We start from the raw sequence: 24534 nt of genomic DNA on the forward strand, positions 1-24534 counted from the left end.
GATTTTCTATTTCTTCTTGATTCAGTCTGAGAAGATTGTATGTTTCTAAGAAGTTATCCATTTCTTCCAGGTTGTCCAATTTGTTGGTATACAGTTGTTTATTCCACGGTATCACTTGTCTCTTCTCCTCATTCATTTCTAATTTTACTCATTTGGGTCTTCTCTCTTTTTTCTTGATAAGCCTTTTTAAAGGATTATCAATCTAGTTTATCTTTTCAAAAAAACAGCTTTTGGTTTCATTGATATTTTGTATTTTTTAAACTCTATTTTTTTTATTTCCGCTCAGATCTTTATTATTTCCTTCCTTTACTCACTTTGGGCTCTGTTTGTTGTTCTTTTTCTAGTTCCTTTAGGTGTAAGATTAGTTTGAGATTTTTCTTGTTTCTTGAGGTAGGCCTGTACTGCTATCAATTTCCTCTTAGAACTGTTCGGCTGTGTCCCAAAGATTTTGGGTCACTGTGTTTTCATTTTCATTTGTCCCAAGATATCTTTGGATTTCTTCCTTGATCTGTTAACCCATTCTTTGTTTAGTAGCATATTATTCAGTCTCCATGTGTTTGTATGTTTTTCAGTTTCACATTGAGTTCTTTGGTATGTAATTTTTGTACTTCTACAAAAAGAGGAAGAAAGAAAACCCTAGAAAAAAAACAATTTGGAAAAAGTAATCAGAAGTGTCAACAGAGCAAATTGCAGGACAAAGATTGTATATATTTTGAGTATAAATTTAAAACGAATACATGCAAATGAATATGGATTTTCTGAACTTTCTTTGCACCACAAAGAATCCTTAAGGTTTCTTTAGTAAGAGAACAGGTGCAAAGTTACATGTAACACTACAGCCTCAACACCTAGTTATTTGGATTTGGAAAATTTTACTTTTAAGCCTAAGAATTGTATTAAATAAGATAAGGGAGTAGGAAGTTGTGTGGGTGCAGGGAATGGTTTGAACAGTGGGAAATGAGAGTACATTCAGAAACATAGGAAATTGTCATGAATAGTGCTGCATTTTACAAAGATTCATTCCCTAATAAAAAACAATGTCTTAAAGCAATAGAAGATCTTTTCTGATTAAAACTGTGAGTCACAAAGAGAAAGTTTCTTATCAGTTTTCATAAATACTGAGTGAAAACAGGGATCATATGCCTCTTATCTTCTGACTTGTATGTCTAAAGTAAAGTTAGTTGAGTATACAACCACTTACACATTTTAGCCCCCTAAGTACCACAAAACTTGATATTAGAAGGAAGAGCTTTCAAAACGTTTAGCACAATTTCACTTGATATTAGCCAACAGGCCAAGAAGTGATGTTTAGCACAATTTCAGTTCATTTTAAAAATATTAATTAGAGACTTATAAGTGATCCATCAGGTAAAAGAAAGCATGCAAACAAACAAAAAAAAAGGCTTTCCAAAGGCATGTCCAAGGCCAATGCCCACCCTGAACAAAATTATAAAATTGGCATTCTATCACTTTTTTCATTCTGTTCTCTGATTCTCCTCTCTACTTTCCCACCCCAAATACTTAAACCCAAATCTAATTAACCATTGCAGTCAACTGGTAGCCAATCAAAACAGAGATGTGAATTAGTCAAGTTCCCAGAGGTATTTGAATCTGAATGTAAAGCATTTGAAGACTAAGTAAACTTTCAATCAGCCTCAAAGGCAGAATTCTCAACCCTGGTTGTGCATTAGAAATGCCTAGGGAGCTTTAAAAAATCTGATGCCCAGGCCGCCCTCCTAAGGCATTAAATCAGAAACTTTGGGGCAAGGCCTAAACATCAGAATTGTTGGAAGTTCTCCAGATAATTCCAAGGTGCAGCCACAGGTAAGGTCCATTGTCTTAGGGAAAGCATTTGAAACAATGACATTTCAAGCTAGTGTAGGAGACATTTTTAAATGAAGATATATCATGTTGCTCAGTTGAGGTTGCCAACTAATGAAAAAGCTCTGTTCAAAGTAAAGGCCATTTTTATTATGAAAAAAAATGCTACATTTTAAAAAGTCACTAGAGACTCAATTTTTAAGTTTTGATTTCTGCAAGTTACTTCACTTGAGTTTTACTTGTAGAATAGAAATAATAGTACGCCTATCTCATGGTGCTGCTGAGGATGATTACATGCAACAGGGCCCCAGGAAACGTTTTTTCACTGTAGAATTTTATTTATCATCACAGAGCTGAACTTTAGAACCATTTATCATTTAAAAAGACTAGCTGTAATGTGGATTAAAACTATAACATGGATTATTACCTAAAAGATTTACCACCTTGTGTTAATAGACACTAGCTTTAGGAAAGCTAAGTGTCTGACCCAATGATTCTAAAAATATGGTTTCTGCACCAATATCACCACCATCACCTGGAAACATGTCAGAAATGCAAATTCTTGGAATCTACACTTTCCAAATCAAAGGCTGGGGGCACAACCTAGCAATCTTGTTTGAACAACCCTCTCCGTAATTTGGATGCACATTAAAATTTGAGAACTACACATCTAGCCAAACATTAGTAAAAACAGAAAATGTATGACTAACATCGAAGGATGACTATACAGTATTTGTTATTTGTATCTTTAGAAGTCAGAGTACAAAGGCACACTAGCATAAATTACTAGTACATAAAAAAACTCCTAAATCTTTATTATTTTAAAATAATGCAATACTTACTCCCCAGCCAACCTTTATCAATTAACACATTAATCATGAATACAATGGTACTACATAAATTTGGGAGTCAGGTAAATTATAGCGTATACAATATATTTTGCATAAGAAATTTTAAAAAGTACAGAACTCTCATATATATAACAATGATTCAGATAATAGCCAAGCTTTCATTCATTGGGCTTGGGTTTCTCTCAGAGGAAGAGTCAGAACTGTATCTTAAAAATCACATTTATCCTGAAGACAACACCCCATAGCATGTCAATGTTCTTATTCAGGCTAAGGAAGTGTTTCATCACTGACTCAGAGAAAAGACCATTACTTGGACTGAATCACCAGCAACATTTCCTGAAGCATTAGATTTGTCATTGTATCTGCTAAGCAACAGAAAAACAGTCTCGAAACTTCTTATCTTAAAAGATCTCATAAGAAAGAGCTATCTACACTGCTCCCAAACACAAAGTTCAAAGGTCTTGCCACTAATAAAACACGGAGAGGTCAGTAATAGGTAAGAATATTGAGAAGCATTGTGAGATTGCAACAGAAAGTTCTTTGAGATCTTTCTTGTTTTCCCTTTTTCCATTTTAAAAAGTTTTGGCAGCCTCAAGACACCTAGCAGCACCACCCTGGAAAGACAAGAGTGAAGGATCACAATTGAACTGACTTTAGTATTCAACTTTAGTTCCCTAGCGAAAACTTAGAAAAACTGACTTTTTCTTGAAAGATTTCTTAACTATAGATGAAGTTCCATTTACCATTACCAAAGAGATGATTCTAGCTGTCTCTATGATCAAAATTCCTGAGTCCCACGTGATTTTATTTCCCTCAATCATATGCTTCCTGTATTTAAAAAACCTGGGGTTGAAAGTCAGGGTATACGTAGGAAGAGTAATTCCAATAAGTAATATTAGCACTTTATATCCTAAGAATTATTTCCCACCTATTCACAGTAAAGAAAACAAAAGAAAGGAGGTTGGTTTTACATATTCATATTAATCAAAACTATACTGCTTCTCCCTGGCAATCTTTTTGCTTCACCTCATCGGAAAAACAGCAATTGTGAGCTCTCATTTTCCACACTGGAAAGAGCTAGAATGAACAAATAATAATAATTTCTTTTTGCCAAATAATTCCTTTTGCTCACTCACTCGTCTATGAATAAATATTTATTGAGTGTCAGTATGTGCCAGACATTGTTCTAGGTACAAAATGAGTCTAGGGAGATAAACAGACTTCTGTGATGAGGATGTAAAGTCTATGTGTCTAGAGTGCTCGGTTTCAGCTTCTCTGTCAATCAAGACCAGCGGTACTCAAACCTGACCAAGCATCAGAAGCACCCGGAGAGTTTGCTAAAACATAGATTGCTTGGCTCCACCCTGAGAGTTTCTACTCAGTGGGTGTAAGATAGGGCCCCCAAATCAGCATTTCTAATAAATTCTGAAGTAATGTTGATGCCGCTGGTCTAGGGACCACACTTGAAGAACCACTTGCCAAAATAAATGGGAGCTCTTCATGCTATACCTGCCAACTTACAAGCTCTGTACATCTCTCTTCCAAAGAAGGCCAGGGCCCCATGAATGCTATCATAATCGCTTACAACTGAGCACAATTCCAATTCCCAGAACTACATCAAATATCTAGTAACTTCAGAGGGAAGAGAGAAATACAGTTAACAAAGAAGAGCAAATTCTCCTTCCAGGGGCTTTTCTCCCTCATTTTCTTTTGATTTACCCCCTATCACAAGGAATCACTTTTCTATTTTGATTTCTCAATACAAGTGTTATGGAAAAGAATAACACTCATTTAGATTTTTCATATTTCTTTAATAAAATCATAGTTTTTCTTCTAAATTCAGTTCTCATAACTTATATTTTTCTTTTTTTTTTTTGTTGGACTATCCCCTTTTTGATGAAAAGAATCAGGGTTAGAAGGAACATTGTGAATTCACTTAATCCCTTCTTGGCCTCAGACAAGACTGTGTCTAAACTATCCCCAAATATAGCAATTTTTAGGACGAGGACGAACAGGCACTAAGAATTTGCCATTCAACATTCTGTCACGTACTTGACGATACTAATATACTTTTCCTCAGCCTTCTCTTCTCTAAGCTAATCCAACCTCAACACAAACTTTTCTCATTAGATTTCCTAAACTTTAAGTTATTTTGGCTTTTCTTTAGAAAATTCACCTTACCTAGGGCCTGAATTATGTATGTACTGTTATCAGGAGGACTTCTTTTTGATATATGAAAAGGGGGAAGTTAATTGATAGGCTTAATAAAAAGAAATTAATTGGAATACAGAAATATATATGTATGAATGCCACTAAAGAATAACACAATGGCATTTGCTTGAACATTAAAAGAAACAGTAATGCCCTATACTTTTTATATCTTTACATTACAAGTCACCAACCATTTCACACATAAAATGGATGGGAATTAGAGATCTTTTAAAATATGTCATAAATTATACATAACCATGTTTCATGACACTTCACACAGGAGAAAACATTATTATTCATTTGCTTTTTTTTGGAATAGTGTTTTTTACTGAATTTGGATTTGTAGTTAATCAGTGATTTAATTCTGTATGAGTCTAAAAAGACTGACTTTATTATATGATAATCATTTCTGTGAAAATAATTTCTGATTCAATGCTTGAAAATCACAGGTGTTAGAGATTCAGTGAGTAAAGGACAAGATAGGATAAAGTCGATGTTAAGTAATCTGTTTCCAAGAAATTTAGAAAGAAAAAAATGGTAATACATTGGAATATAGGGTAAAATGGGATAATTCATTTTATTTCGATTTCTCCCATTCTAAATGTCACTTTCCAAAATTTCATCTTTGCTTTCGGAATGGTGAGGCGCTTTAGTCCAGCCTAGGCCTGAGGGATAGGTTTGTCTCTTTGCCTATCGTAACCAAGGTGTACGGTGGAGGCGATGCACTTAGTCTCCAGAGAGAAGGAAGATGCTGCTTGCACAGCACTTCTACTCACCAGTCCATGCAGCAGCAAGGGTGTTGGCTTTGAAGGAAGCCAACTGTCCTGCTCTCCCAGCCAGAGGTAAAGAATTGCATTGGTGGCCACTAGAGGGAGGAGGATTAGGAATAGAGTAAATTGTGGGGAAAAGGCACCCATGAAAAACGCACATGGGACAACCAACACATCACCAACCACCGCCTAGCAGCTAGCTACCTCTCTGAGGGACTATAATGGGGATCTGCATACACCGTTAACCCAGAGACCCAGGCACCAGTAATGCTTGCAGTACCCTAGGAAATAGCCCCTTAACTGTGATGGCAGGAAAAGGGAGTTTGAGTAGGATTGTGGGAAACACACAAGCACACAAACACAAACACGCAAGCACACAGACATACATTCTCATCCCCCATTACAAGAAGTTGTATCTGTGCAGTCTGATTCTTGCCCATTTTCTTATTTAAAACTCTAGATGTTCTTTACCAAGAATGTATTCACGAAAAGCAAACAGCCCACCTTCAAGTTAGTCTTGGGAGAAGCACCAGCAGAGACACTCATTGTGCCAAGATGTATTTTACCAACAAATCTGTACAAATTACATGAGGTTAAAAACAAACGGAATATAATATAATTAAAGCAAAGTTTCTTTTGCTAAATTACAGCTTGAAGCAAACCTGCAAGAAATGTTTCCAATTAGCTTCTTTAGCAAACACAAAGCATAGCTCAGAACATGTTTTGCTTTCCATCCTGCCCTCTGGGTGGGCTGCCTAGTGGGTGTCTTACCTCCAGCACAAGTAGCCGAACATTCTGACCAAGGCTGATGATTCCACGTAAAGCCAACTTCACTGTCTCCACTGCCAGTCCGAGGAATGGGAACATTGAATTTATACCTAATTCCCAAATTCTGTTCTTGAAGCAGAACCTGCCATTGAAAACAACTGGTGAAGATAATTAAAATACAATGAGCCTTCATTCAGATAGTTATTATTTCTTTTGAAGAAGATGATGTCATAAAGTAAGTCTTAAAGGAAACTTAAGATAATGTTTAGAACACATGCACTTATATGGAATTATTTCCTTCCATTTTTGTGGATAATTTAGAGCTATTTCTCTCATCTACCTTGTCTGGTTATAAAACAGTCATATGGAAAGTGCACTTTGGCTTTAATTCTACAAGGATTTTAAATGCTTGGGCAAACCATTTTACCTTTTTTCCCCTAATTTCACCAATGATAAAGCAGGGATAATAAGGCCTGCCTCTTCCTACCTCAAAGGGCAAATGACAAACAGTAGAAATAAAGAGGCAAAGACACATTTACCATGACAATGAGATTTTCCGAGGTGGGACCTTGAGCTTCCAAGGACTCGGGTTCATCAGTTGGTCTCTTGTAGTGAAAAGCTGTTCCAGCAATATCAAACTTCCTAGGCCAGTCAATAGTCCAGGCACCATTAAGGTAATAATCATCCCCTTCAGATTTTAAAGCTAAAAAAAAATAAATCACAGAATACCTAAAAATATGAAACTTTATTTACCACGATGTCACTGATTAACAACTGCACTGAAGTATACAATGAATATCCATTTCCATTTAGAGATGGGATTCTTGACCATTTGCTCTCTTTTTAAAAGATTTTATTTGTTTATTTTTAGACAGAGGGGAAGGGAGGGAGAGAGAGAGAGAGAGAGAGAGAGGAATATCTATTGGTTGCCTTTCATATGCACCCGGAGGACTTAACCCACTACTCAGCCATTTGCCCTGAGTGGGAATTGAATGGGTGACCTTTAGCTTTGCAGAGCAATGCCCAACCAACAGAGCCAGAGTGGTCAAGGCTTGATTATTTTCTTAAGTACAAGTTAAAATGATAATTTTCCATGTGAATGTCAAGAAGATATTAAATATTTATAATGTCATTGATAGACAGGAATAAAACATTACCTAGAGAAATAAACATATGGAACTTGCAAAGAAAACCATGACTAAAGAAACAACTAGGGATGGGAGAGATGCAGGACGCAGGCTTTTCTGCCCAAATATTTAAAAAGGAATTATATGAGTATGGTGTGGGGAGAAACTATGATACTGGCACATAGACAACAATGGAACCAAACAGACAGTTAAGAAATAAAACCAAGTATATATGGGAATTAATATATAACAAAAAAGCATCTTAAATTAGAAAAAAAAAGAGACTTCCAGCCAAGATGGAGTCATAGGTAGACACACTTTGCCTCCTCACACAGCCAAAAGAAGGACAACAACAAATTTCAAAACAAAAAACAACCAGAACTACCAGAAAATTGAACTGTGTGGAAGTCCAACACCAAGGAGTTAAAGAAGAACCATTCATCCAGACAGGTAGGAGGGGCAGAGACGGGTAGCCGGGGTGGAGAGGACGCGTGGCAAGATGGCACCTGGCAGACCTGGTGGTCTCACATTTGTGTGCAGATAAACCGGGAGGAACAACTGGGGAGCGAGACAGACTGTGCAACCCAGGGTTACAGTGCAGGGAAAGAAAGTCTCAAAACCTCTGGTGGTAAAAACCTATGGCAGTTGTGGCAGCTGGAGAAAATTCCAGACTCACAGGAAAGTTTTTTGGAGAGACCCATAGGGTCTTACAATGTACACAAACCCACGCACCTGGGAATCAGCACCAGAAGGACCCAATTTGTTTGTGGGTAGTGGGGGAAGTGACTGAAAGCAAAGCCCTTATTGTATAAAATGTTAAAGGGACTTATCTAAGAAACAGAAGATCAAAACTATGAACAGTAAAATGACAACAAACTCACAACTAGCAACAGCTGAACCTAAAAACAAAACCTAAAACAAACTAAGTCAAACAACTAGAACAGGAACAAAATCACAGAAATGGAGATCACATGGAGGGTTATCAGTTGGGAGGGGGAGGAGGGAGAAAAGGGGAAAAGGTACAGGGATTAAGAAGCATAAATGGTAGGTACAAAATGAATAGGGGGATGTTAAGAACAGTATAGGAAATGCAGAAGCCAAAGAACTTCTATGTATGACCCATGGACATGAACTAAGTGGGGGGGGTGCTGGTGAGAGGAAGGGTGCAGGGTGGAGGGGAATGAAGGGAAGAAAAAAAGTGGGACAACTACAATAGCATAATCAATAAAATATACTGAAAAAAAGAAAAAAGATAAGAAGATATGAAAACAAGGCAAAAGACTAGCCATCTGACCCGAAAAAGCTGAATTTATATTTCATTCTTTATAAATACCACAATTCCGCTCTTAGGTATATATCCAAAAGAAAATAGGTACTCAAACAAATATTTGTACATACATGTTTATTGCAGCACTATTCCCAATAACCAAAGGTGGAAACAACCCAAATGTCCATCAATAGATGAACAAATAAACAAATTGTGGAATAAACAATGCAATGAAATGTTATTCAGCCAAAAAAAGGAATGAAGTACTTCAATGATAATGAAACTCAAAAACATTATGCTAAGTGGAAAAGGCTAGACAGAAAAAGTCACATATTGTAAACTTCCATTTATATGAAGTATCCAGGATAGGTAAATACATAGAGACAGAAAGCAGATTGGCGGTTTCCCGGGACTAGGGAATGCGGATTAACTGCTTAAAGGACATGGGGTTCTTTTTGGGATGATGAAAATATTTTGGAATGTACCAAATGCCACTAAATTGTTTACTTGAAAATGGCCGAATTTTATGTTTTGTGAATTTCACCTCAATAAAAGCACAGTTACAAAAAAATGAGAGAAAGAATTAATGCCAGATGGGTAAATATTAAAAAGTAAATATAGTTGAATCATAGAATATTCAGAGAAAATGTGAGAGAACTTAAAAAACATAACATTGGGATACAAAAAGTGTTTTTAAGCATGACAAAACCCACAGAAAGTATAAAGGAAAAGATTAATAAATATGTATGAATAATTTTTAAACCTCTATAGGAAAAAAATGTATTAAAAACATTTAAAACTATTGACAGAAAAAGGTTATTAGAACTACTATACAAGAAAAAAAAACATCTGTGGTACACACACACACACACACACACACACACACAATGGAATACTACTCAGTAGTAAAAATGAAGAAAACCTTACCTTTTGTGTCAGCATGGATGGACCTGGAGAGCATTATGCCAAGTGAAATAAGCCAGTCAGAGAAAGACAAGTACAATATGATTTCCCTTAGATGTGGAATTTAATGAACAACATAAACTAACAAAATAGAAACAGACTCATAGATACAGGGAACAGACTGACAGCTGTCAGAGGGGAGGGGGTTGGGTGCTGGGTGGAAAAGGTGAAGGGAGTAAGCAAAGGAAAAAAAACCTCACAGACACCGATAACAGTATGGTGATTACCAGAGGGGGAGGGGGGAGGGGGGAGGTAGAAGAAGGCAAGGGGGCTCTGAATGGTGATGGAAGGAGATTTGACTTGGGGTGATAAACACACATCTGTATAATACAATATACAGATGATATATTATAGAATTGTATACCTGAAGCCTAATAAAATTTAATTTTCTTAATTAATGCCACGACAATAAATGCAATAAAAATTTTAAAAAATACTATAAGTAGAGAAGACAGTGATAATTTATTTTTATCCTCACCTGAGGACATACTTATTGATTTTTCAGAGAGAGGGGAAAAGAGGGAGAAAGAGAGGGAGAGAGACATCGATGTGAGAGAGAAACATTGATTGGTTGCCTTTCATAGGCACTCTGACTAGGACTGAACCCGCAACTTAGACATGTGCCCTCACCAGGAAAAAAACCCACAACATTTCGGTTTGAAGATGATGCCCAACCAATGGAGACACACCAGCCAAGGCAACAGTGATAATTTTGATAATGATTATCATGATTTCATAATGACAAACATGTCAGTTTAATGTTTTTGTTATTATTGAAGCTTCTCCCAAAATTTTAATTTATCAGGCCAAATAAACAAGCAGTCCAAAAAGGCCTACAAATGCCATGGTGCAGTCTCTGACTCTCTGGACCTCTACCACTTGTCCTTAATAGTATCGACTATTTTGATTTCCTCACTCCAGTCTGCCTGGCATATATGCTTGTGCTTTCTTGACTTCAGATAAGTTGTAAAGACTCACTTGTCAAAAACAAATTTAATTTGCCTTTTGAGATAAGAACATGTCAACTGATTTTAAGGATTATTTAGTTTTGAATTTTTCTTTATTTTAAAATTTGTATTTTCAATTCTCACAGTTTTCTGTCTCATTTAAAATATCAGAATTACTTAGATTATATAAGGATGTCTGAACCTGTATAATATTTCATAGTGAAAACAAAAATAAAAACAGACACCCCTCCCCAGCAGTTTTGTAGTCTCCTTCAGTTTGAGCTCTCACTTTCCATTCTCCCCACTACTCAATGAAGGGATCCTAACACACCTTTACTGATACCGTAATGTAGTTCAGAAAACACTAAGCATTTAAAAAGTACAGGATAATAGTTTACTAAGGGAGGAGGATGTGGCTTTATGGACAGAGAACTGTCAAAGCAAAAAATTTAATGTGACAAATCTTACTGTTTTTTCAGTCTTGATGATGCAGTAAAGAATCCAAAATTATGACGTAAAAATAAAGGGGTCTTCTTAAATAAAGAGCCTGATTATATTGGTGTTCTATCCAAAGATGTATTCAGATGTCATTTTTAAAAGATTTAAGGAAAAGGCAATGGTATTTCAAAGGGAATTAGAACTCACTCAAACAGGCCTCCTAGGAGTCTCCAGAGAGTATAAACCTGTCTCCAAAGATCAAACATCAAATGAATAGACTTGCCACTTCTTTCCCTGTTGAAATAACTGGTATTGTACTTGCACTCCAACTGTAAACCATGAGAAAACTCACAAAAATATATGAATCAGTTGTTCTTAGACACTGGCCAGGATAGTGCAGAACTGTGATATATTCAGAAAGGGAAACAAGATGAGTTGTATACTCTTCCTAGCTGTCTGCCTGAAGGCTCTTTCTATTAGTGTAGAATGGAAGAACCCAAGTGGAACATCGCAATCTTACTCAGAAGACAGAGATCAGAGATTGGGAAGGCTAAGATAGCTGGAATTTGCAGGGCCAAAAAATACTAGAGTAGAAAGAGGGGATCTGTTGCTGAATAGTACTTTCTGTATGTATAGAATAAAATTCCATGAAGCCAGGCAGAAAACTACCAGGGAGCAATTAGCAGAAATATTCCCAGAGTGAAAATTCAGAGAATTTCAATCACTAGGAAATTCAGTAGAAACCACCTCCCCTGCCCAGCCCCCACTGCCAAAATCATGTATTCTTTTAATTAAGCTTAACAAATTCTACCATAAAGGCTACTCTGGACTCACCCAAACAAAGCTCCAAAACAGCCTCAAAAGAATCAAGCTCATTTGCAAGTTACTGTACTTAATACAATCTTTAAAAGGAAGAAAACAAAATCCAGACTTTCAATTAAGAAAATTTCAATGTACGGCACACAAAGAAAAATTAATACAAGTGGAAATAAGCAAGAAAATATGACCCAAACCAAATAAAATAAAATAAAATAAAGTAAGTAAAAGAAACAAACCCAGAAATGATAGAAAACTTTAAAACATCTGTTATGAATATAGTCAAGGACTTTAAAAGAAAAAAATATATACAGAGAATAAATTGGGAGATTATATACATATATGTATGTATATGTCATGCAGATACATAGAAAAAGTTTGCCAGATATGGTAAATATGTAGGTTGAAGTTAAAGCAATACTTAGAGGGAAATTTATAGTGCAAAAATACTTATTTTAGAGCAGGAAAAAAAAAAGATTTTAAAAGTCTTTTATCTGAATCCTTATCTTGAGAAGCTAGAAAAATATCAAATACAAAATAAATAGAAAAAGGAAATAAAGAGTGTGACTAAATGTAATAAAAATGGAAAAAATAATAAAAAATTTAAACCAACAACTCATTCTTTGAAAAGAGCAATAAAATTAATAAAAGGCCTCACTAACTGATTAAGGGGAAATAAGGCCAAATTACCAATGTGAGGAGTGAAAAAGAGTCACTGCTACAGACATTGAAAGGATAATAAAGGAATATTGGCACAACTTTATGCCAATAAATACTAAAATTTTATAGTTATTACAGAAATTGATTTTTTTCATTCAAAACTTCCCACAAAGAAAACTCTAGCCCAGATGGCTTCACAGTTGAATTGTTTTAAACATTAAGAAAAATATCATTTTTACCATGACTTTCAGGAAATAGAGAAGAAAGGAACAGTTCCTAACTCATTTTACGAGGATAGGTTTATCCTGATCAAAACCAACAAAGAAAGACATAAGAAAGAACTATAGACCAATATTACCTACCCATGAAGATAGTTGCAAACACTCCTAACAAAGTATCAGTAAATCATTTGAGCAATATATTAGTTTTGCATGCTAATACATTACAATAAATTGGTTTTTATCCCAAGAATGCTCAATTGATTTAGCATTTAAAAATCAATCAATGCATTTACTACATTAACAGGGAAAAGGAGTAAAAAAACACATAATAATGCAATAGATTCAGAAAACTTCAAAACTCTCATAAGCTCTCAGAAAACTAGAAGTAGAAGGGAACTTACTCAACATGATAAAAGGCATCTACATAAATCTAGGTAAATCATATTAATTGATAAGAAAAGAACATTTTCCCCTTAAGATCAGAAACAACAAAAGGGTGTCCAAACTCCTCTCTACTATTTAACACTGTACTGAAGGTACTGACCACTATTATAAGGCAAGAAAAAAAATAGTCATAAAGACTGAAAGTATAGAAGTAAAAATGCCTTTGTTCAATCATTACATGATGGTCTATATTGAACAGAAAATCTATAAAACAGTGATTAGAAATAATAATTGGGTATAACCAGGTCACAGAACATGAACTCAACTCCAAAAGAAATCAATTGTATTGCTATCTAATAACAACAAACAAATGAAAAATGAAATTGAAATATCATTACCATTTACAGTAACATCAAAAAGCATGAAACATTTAGTGAGAATCAAGAAAAAAATATGTGCAAATCCTGTACCTTGAAAAATAAACATTGGTGAACAAATGTAAAGACTTAAATATAAAGGTAAATATTTTCATGTATTGGAAGATAATATTTTTAAGGTGTCAATTCTCCTTATATTACTCTATAAGCTTCATATAATTTTTTTGTAGAAATTGAGAAGTTGACTCTAAAATGTACATAGAAACAAGGGCTGGCTGGCTGGATGGCAGATGATGGGAGTGCTGTGCCTCTGCATGGGCAGCCTTCACCAGTTTAAAAGTTTTTGACTTCTGGTCAAGATGGAGGCATAGGTAAACATGCCTGGCCTCCCCGTACAATTAGATTACAAAACAAATATAACCCAGAATTGTCAGAAAATCGAGCTGTATGGAAGTCCAACAACCAAGGATTTAAAGAAGCCACAGTCACCCAGACTGGTGTGCTTCTCTACAATGGGCCACACTACTAAAACGGGGATTCAAAGCAGCTCTCCCTATACACAGAAACAAATACAGGGAGCCTGCCAAAATGAGGAGACAAAGATATGTGGCTCAAATGAAAGAAGAGAACAAAACTCCAGAAAAAGAACTAAACAAAATGAAGTTCAGCAACCTATCAGATGCAGAGTTCAAAACACTGGTTATCAGGATGCTCCAGGAAGTGATTGAGTACTTCAACAGCATAAAAAAGACCCAGGCAGAAATGAAGTCTACCTTAAGTGAAATAAAGAAAAATATACAGGGAACCAACAGTGGAGGAGATGAAGCCAAGAATCAAATGAATCATTTGGAAGACAGGGAAGAAAAAAAGCATTCGATCAACAGCAAGATGAAAAAAGAATTAAAAATAACGAGGATAGGCTAAGGAGCCTCTGGGATATCTCTAAATGTAACTACATTTGAATCATAAGGATGCCAGGAGATGAGGAAGAGCAAGAAATCGAAAACTTACTTGAAAAAATAATGAAAGAAAACTTCCCTAATTTGAAGGAAATAGACATACAAGTCCAGGAAGCACAGATAATCACAAACAAGATGGATCCAAACAGGACCATACCAAGACACATCATAATTAAAATGCCAAAGGTTAAAGATAAGACCAGCAAGAGAAAAGCAGATTATTACCTCCAAAAGAGTTCCCATAAGACTGTCAGCTGATGTCTCAAAAGAAACTTTGCAGGCAAGAAGGGACTGGCAAGAACTGTTCAAAGTGATGAACAGCAAGGACCTACAATCTAGATTACTCTATCCAGCAAAGCTATCATTTAGAATGGAAGAGCAGATAAAGTGCTTCCCAGACAAGGTAAAACTAAAGGAGTTCATCATTACAAAGCCATCATTATATGAAATGCTAAAAAGAATTATATAAGAAAAAGATCAAAACTATGAACATTAAAATGGCAACAAATTCACAACTATCAACAACTGAACCTAAGTAACAAACTATGCAAACAAGCAAAATAGGAACAGGATTATAGATATGGAGAACATTTGGAAGATTATCAGTTAGGAGGGGGAAGGGACGGAATGGGGGAAAAGGTACAGAGATTAAGAAGCACAAATTGGTGGGTACAAAATAGGGGGATGTTAAGAACAGCATAGGAAATGAAGTAGCCAAAGAACTTAAATGCATGACCCATGGACATGAACTAAGGCTGGGATTGCTTGAGAGAATTGGGGTAATGGGTGGAGGGAAGTAAAAGGGGAAAAATTAGGACAACTGTAATAGCATAATCAATAAAATACATTTTTAAAAAAATGGAAAAGAGCTATAAAAGCAAAAATAATTTTGAGAAAAAAAGAACAAATTTGAGGATCAAACAGTTCCTATTTTCAAGACCTACTTGAAAGCTCTCTTAATCAGTGCAATATGGTTTTGGTTTAATAAGAGCGGTATATCAGTGGGAGGGAACAGCAATAGATCCATACCTTCATGTTGAATTGATCTCTATCAAAAGTATGAAGGTAATGCAATGGAAGAAATAATAGTCTTTTCAACAAATGGTGTTATAGTACTTGAATATCCATATGAAAAAAGCTGAACCTCATTCCTTACTTTAAACCTTATATAAAAACTCAAAATGGACCATATACCTAAATGTGATGTAAAAGTTAAAACTCTAACTTTTAAAGGAAACATTGAAGACAGTATTTGCAACCTCGGAGTAGGCAAAATTTCTAAGGTAGCACATGAAAGCACAAACCATAAAAAACTTAACAGGTCAGATTTCATGAAAAGTAACAGAAACCGTTAAGAACAGAAAATAAACAATCCAGTGGCTGGGAGAAAGTATTCAAATAGAACAAAGACTTATATGGAATACAAAAATGACTCAAAATTAAATTTAAAAAATTTTTTAAGTAGGCAAAATAATTTGTTTAGATAACTTCACGCTACACACAAAAAGGTATCTGTATAGGTAAAAATAAAAAGACTGACAATTTTGAAAAGGATGTGGAGCATTTGGAACTCTTCTGCATTACTGGTGGGAATATAAATAATACTACCACTTTGGAAAACAGTTTAGTAGTTTCTTATAAAGTTAAACATGTACTTCTCATATAACCTAGCCATTTCACTCCTAGGCTTTTATCTTGGAGAAATAAAAATATATGTCCACACAAAGCTTATCTATAAATGTTCAAAGAAGCTTTATTCAAAATGGCCCAAATATCTATGACAAGTTAATGGATTAAAATATTATGACATATCAAAAAAAAGGGGGAGAGTTCAGAAAAAGTTATGATATATCCACACATTGGGATTTTTTTTGACAATAAAAATGAGTGAACGTCAGATATACTCAACAATACAGATAAATCTCAAAAAATTATGCTGATGGAAAAAAAGCCAGACCTAGGAGTATATACTGTATTATCCCATTTATGTGAAATTCCAGACAAATAATCAATGTTGCCCGAGGTTAAATGTGGGGGAGATCTGAATGCAAAGGCAAATAAGGGAATGTTTGAGAGTAAAAAATGGTCTATACTTTGGTATATGTTATATATATATAAAAATTGCCAGTACCCTTTGAATTGTATACTTATAATGGATATATTTATTACATATAAATTATACCCCAATTACATTGATTTTAAAAAATCAAATAACCATTCCAGTAAAGGGTAAGCTATAAACTACTAATTTTTGTGTTTAGTTCTTGTATATGGTCCTATAAAACTTGGAACTTCAATTTAGCACAAAAGTATTGTACCTCAAAGCAGTATGTCTTTTCCTTCATGGTACTGTGCTTGTCTTTCCTTGTTAATTTTTAAACTGTAGCAAAACAAGCTACTCACCAATATAGTTCTTTGACATGGCAACTTCTCTGACTTCAATGTGGACAGAGCCTCTGGGTACCTGCACAACTTCTAGGTAGCCTGGAACTCAAAAGATAACCAGTCTAAGCAGATTCTGCAGCCTCAGTCAGCTAATGAGTGTTTAGTAAGTTTAGTAACCATTCAGTAGTAAGTTTCCCTATTCTTCCATACTTCTTTGATTTTTCACTTTACAAATTATGAAATATGTGGGCAAATTCCCTGGGAGTTAATGAATGCCCTTAGAGTATTTTTATTTTTTCTCTAAAATTACCTCATTATAGCTTCAAAGCCTCAACATATAATACTGGTTCATTTTTTTCCCCCTCAACCATGGCCCTCATATCAATGCTGTGCAGGAATCCCCATCTTTAAGAAACATGGCCAAATGAAGTCAAGTAGAAAGGAGAGAGTATTTACTTAAAATATCTTACATGAAGCCACATTTCATACTTTAAAGGACTGCCAGTAATTTGGGGAAAAAGCAATCTCTGCCAACATGAAGAAATTTTAAAATGAGGCGGGGAGGTTATCCAATGTTTTGGCTACTCCAAGTACACCCGAGGTGTGAGGAAGAGTTCTTTTTAAACACTCACCTCCCCTGGGCAACGACTCATTGAAGAACCCTTCAATGGCATCGCATGTGCTTCCATCCCCTCCGCAGACTCGACATCTATCTTCCCTCGCATCAGATCCCAAAATATTATCACAACCTACATGCTGAAAACAGAGAAAAATATTCAGTGTGTCAAAGAGAGGAATTCTTACTAACCAAATAAATTTAGCATATTTATTTACATGTTTTTCCAGTAAAGAAAATATTTCCCTCTTTCTACTTTTACCTGCACTCTCTAGTCAGTTCTAGCTAACGTTTCTCAGCACATAATTTTAAATTAAAAAAATTCTGATTCCCCAGGAATGTATGTCTATATTTCTGACTTAGAATTCGTTTTCATTTACAGATTCCATGCTTCGATTCTCAAAATATTATAATTTGTTATCAATGGGCTCTTACATATACCCTATATCAAGAAATGCAAGAACTAAGGAAAACGGCTTTTAGTCCAATGTAGGGTCACGACAGCAAGAGCCTTGCCGAGGCACAGTGGCTTGCCCTTTCCAAGCCACTGGCTCTTTTGGAAATCCAATTGTTAGTGTCAAGGATCAGCTGTGAAATTCATTACTGGGTAAATCTTTAAAAACGAATACCTATTTCCACTAGCTGAATAAAATTGCCATAAAGTCTACCTTTCAATTTTTCATTTAATCAAAGAAATGTGGGTTCTTATATATTTTTGCTACATATTTGGGTAATTAAATTTGTATATTTGACATTTAGCCATTGATACCAGGCATGTAATCTCTGAATAAAACCTGTACTTGGGTCTTTGTTATCTAAAAAGAATTTAAATATTGTCACAAAAATAGCTTTTTCTTCAAGTAAACACAGACACTCACACCCTCCCCGCCACACATGGACTATCAGATACATTGGGAGGCTGGTAGCCAGAAGGACAGCAGCAGCTTCTGGAAGAAATTATGAGACAGTGTAAAATAGTGTTTTAATCTTTTCTTTCTCAGCTTCTGGGACTTAGCCTTGCAATTCTCTTTAAAGTAAAAGAAAAAGAAGAAAAGAATTGAGACCAGTGATTTTTGTGACTTTTCTTTTCATGATAAGATTCATACACAGGTCTAGGAAAATAGCATGAGTTTGCTCTTACAATTCCCAACAAGTCTGGCTAATTCTCTAGAGTAAATTCTTTAATAGGGTAAAGACTAACTCTACAATGAAAACCATTGTAAATGCTTTAAAAGGGAACAAAGTATGCTATACTTTGTGGAAAAATCATGCTATGAAATATATCATATAATCTTCCAATGAGAACATATGGTAGCCAAATAAGAGCTGAATCCTCATTCCCTCTTTTCCTATCATCTTGTTTGTAAACAGAACAAAATCTGAATATTGTGATAGGTATAGCAATCCTACTAAACATAAGCAGAACACCAGAATAAATTACATTTGCATGGCACTGGAATATCAATGGGTCATTCTACCTTTAACTATATATATTGTTATCCTTATTAAAAACTGCATTTCTTTAATATAAAGTTTTCTTTATTAAAACTGAGCACAGTACTATGAGCGCTACGAGCTGAGGAAAAGAAGAAAACTCTCAAAAACTCGGCAAAAAGAAGTGAAATTCATAATCCAAGCAACCTTGCATTCTCCGTTGATACAGATGTCCAGTGAGTCCGCATTGCACTGAGTCCCATCAATCACTGCGGGGGCGCGTTCAGTGTAGAAATTGTAACCTTCAGCCAAGCAGTTCAATGCACAAGGTTTTACTCCACCTGGACAAATACAGTGAAAAAGAAATAAGTGGAGTGGTTCTCCTGAGAAACAGTGATTCAATACTATCCACGGCAAATGTACAATTCACATAGCATCATTCCGACTATTTCCCTAGGCGTATAGGTTTCTTTCCTCCTTTACTAAAATATCATGTTTATTTTCATTGCTTGTGCAACTTAATGAAGGTCCTGCTAAGTTGTTCTAAAGTTTACAAATTTTAGGTGTTTCTAATATATATCTACAATATATTTTGGGTCAAAAGGGATCACAGTGGAGGTACCTGAATGTTGGAAAAAAAATAAATGAAATAAAAACTACTTTTAAAAATGAACTAAGGAAATAAACTTTAAGGAGGCTTGAGACAGTAGCCTCATATGACAAATAGGAATTTCTGCAACATACGTAACTTGCAACTGAAACTGATATAAAAACTCTGCTACTTTAGCAGGAATATGGTAGTTTATTTTACAAAGAGTAAAATAAAACTATTTTACCTATTTTAAACATATCATATTCCATGAACATGGCTTCAGAGTGGAGATAAATTGTTATTAGATTAACAAAGCAAAGATAAAATTAATTATAGTACTAAAATTGAATCATTAAGATAATATCTAATTTTATTTTGTGAATAAGTGCATATAGTAACTTAAGCATTTTTGCTTTGTCATTGACATTTGTATTTTTTATGGTTAATGTAAAAAATAGGCACAAATAATAGCAATTTTAAATAACAAGCAGAATACATATCATAACCTCATTGTATACTGGAAAAGTAGCAATAAACACAAATATATTTTATTTAAAACATTGTATGAAAAGGTGATTTATAAATATGTGACTATTGGCTTAAAATATGACTTAAAAATACTTTCTGTTGAATCTTCATTTCAATTTCTCTTTGAAATAAAGCAGACTACTTCTAAAAAAGGAAATAAGGCAGAAAGATGAAATGACAAGCCTAGGTCTTGGAGAGGGTAGAAACCAGGTTGCTGCAGGGTGAAGCAAAAGAGAGAGGCCAGCCAGGTGGTGAAGACAAGTTAGAGACAGAACAGTTCGTTAGAGGACATCACTGCTATGGCTGATTGCTGTCAACAAGAAGATGGCCCAATATTGTCAGACATCTTGTTTTTTTCAAGAGAAGATGAAAATCTAGATTTTTAAAATATAAACAGTTCTTGGCAACGCATTCGAAGCTTTCAAAAATATTGTGGAGGTTAAAACATATATGGTAAGTAAAATCTGTTCCTGAACTGCCAGTTTACAACCAGTGGCTTAAGTTCATGTTTTCTTCCATTTTCTTTGTCTGTAGGCTATGACTTATAATGTTATTATCAAGCTTAGGTTAATGACACATTTTGCTGTCCTGTGCACAGAAATAATGAGTAATAAATAAAATAATTTCTTTCTGAAGTGACAATCAAGATATTTATATCTACTTTTGTAAGACTCTCATGAATAAAATTCCTCTAAATTTTCATGATTATAGGGTTTTTTTCATTATTACTCAGTATAGTTCTTTTCCAATTTTTTATATTAATGCTTTGAAATTTAATGTAGCTTTTTATATAACAGTTCTCTTTAAAAAGAGAACACTCATCTTTTACTTAGCCTATTTTAATACTATATTAATTATGTAAGGTAGTATTTGATAGGTAAGACATGCAATTGCTATGGTTGTATTCCTTATGCCACTATACTACATTATAATAATAGGAATACATTTCCTCTTTTTTCACGGTTGAAGATATATTTGGCTTCCTCTGCTACAATGAGTTTTTAGAAGAGGTATTGCTATTATTTCAAGAAGGGATTTAAGATGATTCTCTAAATGGAAGGTCACATTACCAATTACCTTCAGTTAAAGCTTATTATGAATTTAGGGTTAATTCATTCCACACACAATTGTCTAGATGTTTATTATTAAATCTATGAATTATTTCAGACACTTAATTCTTCTCCTCTTACAATAGGACAAAACAATTCTAAATGTATATGCACCTAATAAAAGTGATTCAAAATACAAAAAACAAAAACTTATTTAAAAAAATAAAGAAATATAATAGTTCAAGATTTTAACACAATTCTCTCAGTAATTGATAGAACTAGAGCAGAAAAAATCAGAAAGAAAATAAAAGATTTGAGTAACACTATCAGCCTACCCGATCTTATGGATATCTATAGAACACTATATCCAACAATTGCAGAAAACACATCTTTTATAAATATACATAGAACATTCACCAACATGGATAATAAGCTGTATTATAAAACAAATTTCAATTAATTTTAAAATTTAAATCATACAGAGTATTCTCTAACCATAATAAAATTATAAATCAATAATAAAAACTCCAGAATATATCAAATATTTGGAAATAAAAATAATAGTTCTAAATAATCCATGGGCCAAAGAAGAAATCAGGAAGTAAAAAAATATTTTGAACTGAAAGAAATAAGAACACATCAAATTTAGGGAATATAAAAGAGCAAAGTAAACCCATAATAAAAAAGAGAATAAATATAAGAGAAAAAAATTAATGAAAGAGAAAAGAAAGGCAGTAATAGAAAAAAGTACTAGAACCAAAAGCTGATTCTCTGAAAAGATTAATAAAACTGATAAACCTCAAGTACAACTGATCAAGAAAAAGAGAGAAAATATATGTTATAAATATCAGGAATGAAAGAGCATACATGACTACAGAAAGAGAATGGTATGGTCCATTTTCTGTTGATGAGTAGGACAACATGGAAGCAACAAATTTATCAAGGACACACATTTGAAAAGTTACATAAGAATTTAAAAAGCTGAATCAGCTCTTTTATCTGTTAAAGAAGCTGAATTTATAATAATTTTTTAACAAAGAAAATACCAAGCCTATGTGATTTTCCTAGTGATACCTATTTTAAGGAAGAAATAATACCAATGTTACAAACTCTTTCAAAATAAATAAGAATTCCATTTTGAGAAGCCAGAGTAACTCTGATGCCAAAACTTGTCAAAGACATGACTAAAACAAAATTTAGAAATTAGTTTTCCTTATGAACATAGCTGAAAACATCCTTAATAAAATATTAGCAGTTAAATCCAATAACATTTTTATACGGATAACAATAAGTCATCCTCACATGGGGTTTATTCTGGGAGTAAAGTTGATTTGAAATTATAAAATCTGTCAAGTAATTCATCATATTAATAAAGAAGTAAATCACATATAATTAACACCGGCACAAATTATATTGAAGGGCCAACCCACTGCATTAAGGCAAGAAAATGAAATAAAAGGCATAAAGATTGAAATAGTCTCTATTTTCAAATAACATGACTATTTAGCAAGAAAATCCTAAGGTAACAATATAAAATTAATATATAAAAATCAATTTTATTTTTATATACTAGAGTTAACATTTAAAAATGAAAACATTAAAACTTTTATTTGTGATAGTGTCAAAACACACAAATTACTCAGAAATAGATTTAACAAAAGAGGTGCAAGACCTTACACCTAAAACTACAAAACATAGCTGAGAAAAATTAAACACAAATACATAGAGATATATAACATGTTCATAAATTAGAAAATTCAATGTTTGAATTTATCAGTTCTCCCTCTTTTGATGCATAGATTCAACATGATAACAAGCACAAGCTCAGCTCGGCATGTTATTTTATGTAGAAATAAATGACAAATTTTATAATTTATATGGAAATGCAAAGTACTTAGAATATCCAAATAATTCTTTAAAAAATGATCAAAGTTGGAGAAACTTATGCGACCTGTCCAAGACTATGCAGTTCCAGTAATTAAGTCAGTGTGGTGCTAACATAAGGTTGACAAATAAACTGATGAAATAAGAGAGTCCATGAATACACTAAAAATACACACCATAACTGTATTTTTAGATTGTATATCTAAGTGTAAAGATCAAAAACATGGCTTGTAGAAGAAAACATAAGAAAATACAATCTTGAGTTGAAGTAGGGAAAAATTTCTAAGACTGGACATAGAACACAATCATAAAAGAAAAAAATGAAAAATTAGAAATCATCAAAATTAAAATCCTATATTCATCTAAAACACCATGAAAAAAGTAACAAAAGAGCCACAGACCATGAGAAAATATTTGAAAAAGTTATCTGATAAATGACTACCATTCAAGAATAAGATAAAAGATAAAACACCAATTAAAAAATAGGCAGAGAATTTGAATACTTTACAAAAAACGATATATAAGTGGTCATTAAGCACATGAAAATATGCTCAACATAATCAATAATCAGAAATTAAAACTACATTGTGACACCATTATACACCCTGCCGAAAAAGACTGAAAACACCAAATGTTGGCAAGGCTGTGGAACAAACAGGACCCACACACTGTTTGTCGGAGTGTGACATGGTACAACTACTTTGGAAAAATATCTGGCATTAAACTCGCACCTACCCTATTACCCAGCAATTCTACCCCTAAGTATTTACCCAAGAGAAACGAAAACATACGCCCACAAAAAGATGTGTATGCAAACGCTTACAGCAGCTTGTTCATAACAACTGTAAACTAGAAACACCCCTGGTGTTCATAAATAGCATAATGAAAAAGCAAACTGGTTATATAATAAAACTCTGCTTAGCAATAAAAAAAAAAAAAGAACTCCTTATATGTGCAATAATGCGGATGGATTTCAAAAATATTAGGTTTAAAGAAGCCCTACCCAAAAGAGTAAATATGACAATTTCTTTTGTATGAGGCTCTAGAATAGGCAAAACTAATATATGGTAAGAAAAAAATCAAAACAGTAGCTGCCTGTTAGAACAAGTAAGTAGCAGCAGTTATTGACAGGAAGGGCTATGGAGGTAACGGGAATGTTCTACACTCCAGCAGGAGATTGCAGGTGTATGCATTTGTCCAAACTCGGGGAAAGTATAGTTAAGATGTGTGCATTTCATTGTACATAATCTTATTTCAAAAAGAAAAAAACCAATAAATATTGAACTGTGGTTAATGTTATACATGCTTAAGTATTTACAAGAAGGTATATTATTAATGACTACAATATACTTTGAAATGCATTCAAAAAATAGGATAGATTGATGAAGGGATAGAAAGATGACTAGACGTAAAAAAAAAACTATATACTATAATGTTAACGGTAGAATCTTAGTGGTAGGTTAATA

General features: G+C 34.0%; 1 protein-coding gene across 1 annotated transcript in view; it reads right to left on the bottom strand.

The window, feature by feature from the left end:
• Nucleotides 1-24534, bottom strand: part of ADAMTS6 (ADAM metallopeptidase with thrombospondin type 1 motif 6) — a 226177-nt gene that overhangs the window by 41157 nt on the left and 160486 nt on the right. Inside the window, exons 15-19 of the mRNA XM_054578414.1 lie at nucleotides 19223-19356; nucleotides 17598-17721; nucleotides 16984-17064; nucleotides 6961-7124; nucleotides 6425-6563 (exon numbers count right to left, since the gene is read on the bottom strand). Coding sequence (XP_054434389.1) covers nucleotides 6425-6563; nucleotides 6961-7124; nucleotides 16984-17064; nucleotides 17598-17721; nucleotides 19223-19356 — 642 coding nt within the window. The remainder of the gene's footprint in view (nucleotides 1-6424; nucleotides 6564-6960; nucleotides 7125-16983; nucleotides 17065-17597; nucleotides 17722-19222; nucleotides 19357-24534) is intronic.

Source organism: Pteronotus mesoamericanus, unplaced genomic scaffold (assembly GCF_021234165.1).
Source record: "Pteronotus mesoamericanus isolate MK-2021 breed Mesoamerican mustached bat unplaced genomic scaffold, CSHL_Meso_final contig_50, whole genome shotgun sequence".
Taxonomy (NCBI): Eukaryota; Metazoa; Chordata; class Mammalia; order Chiroptera; family Mormoopidae; genus Pteronotus; species Pteronotus mesoamericanus.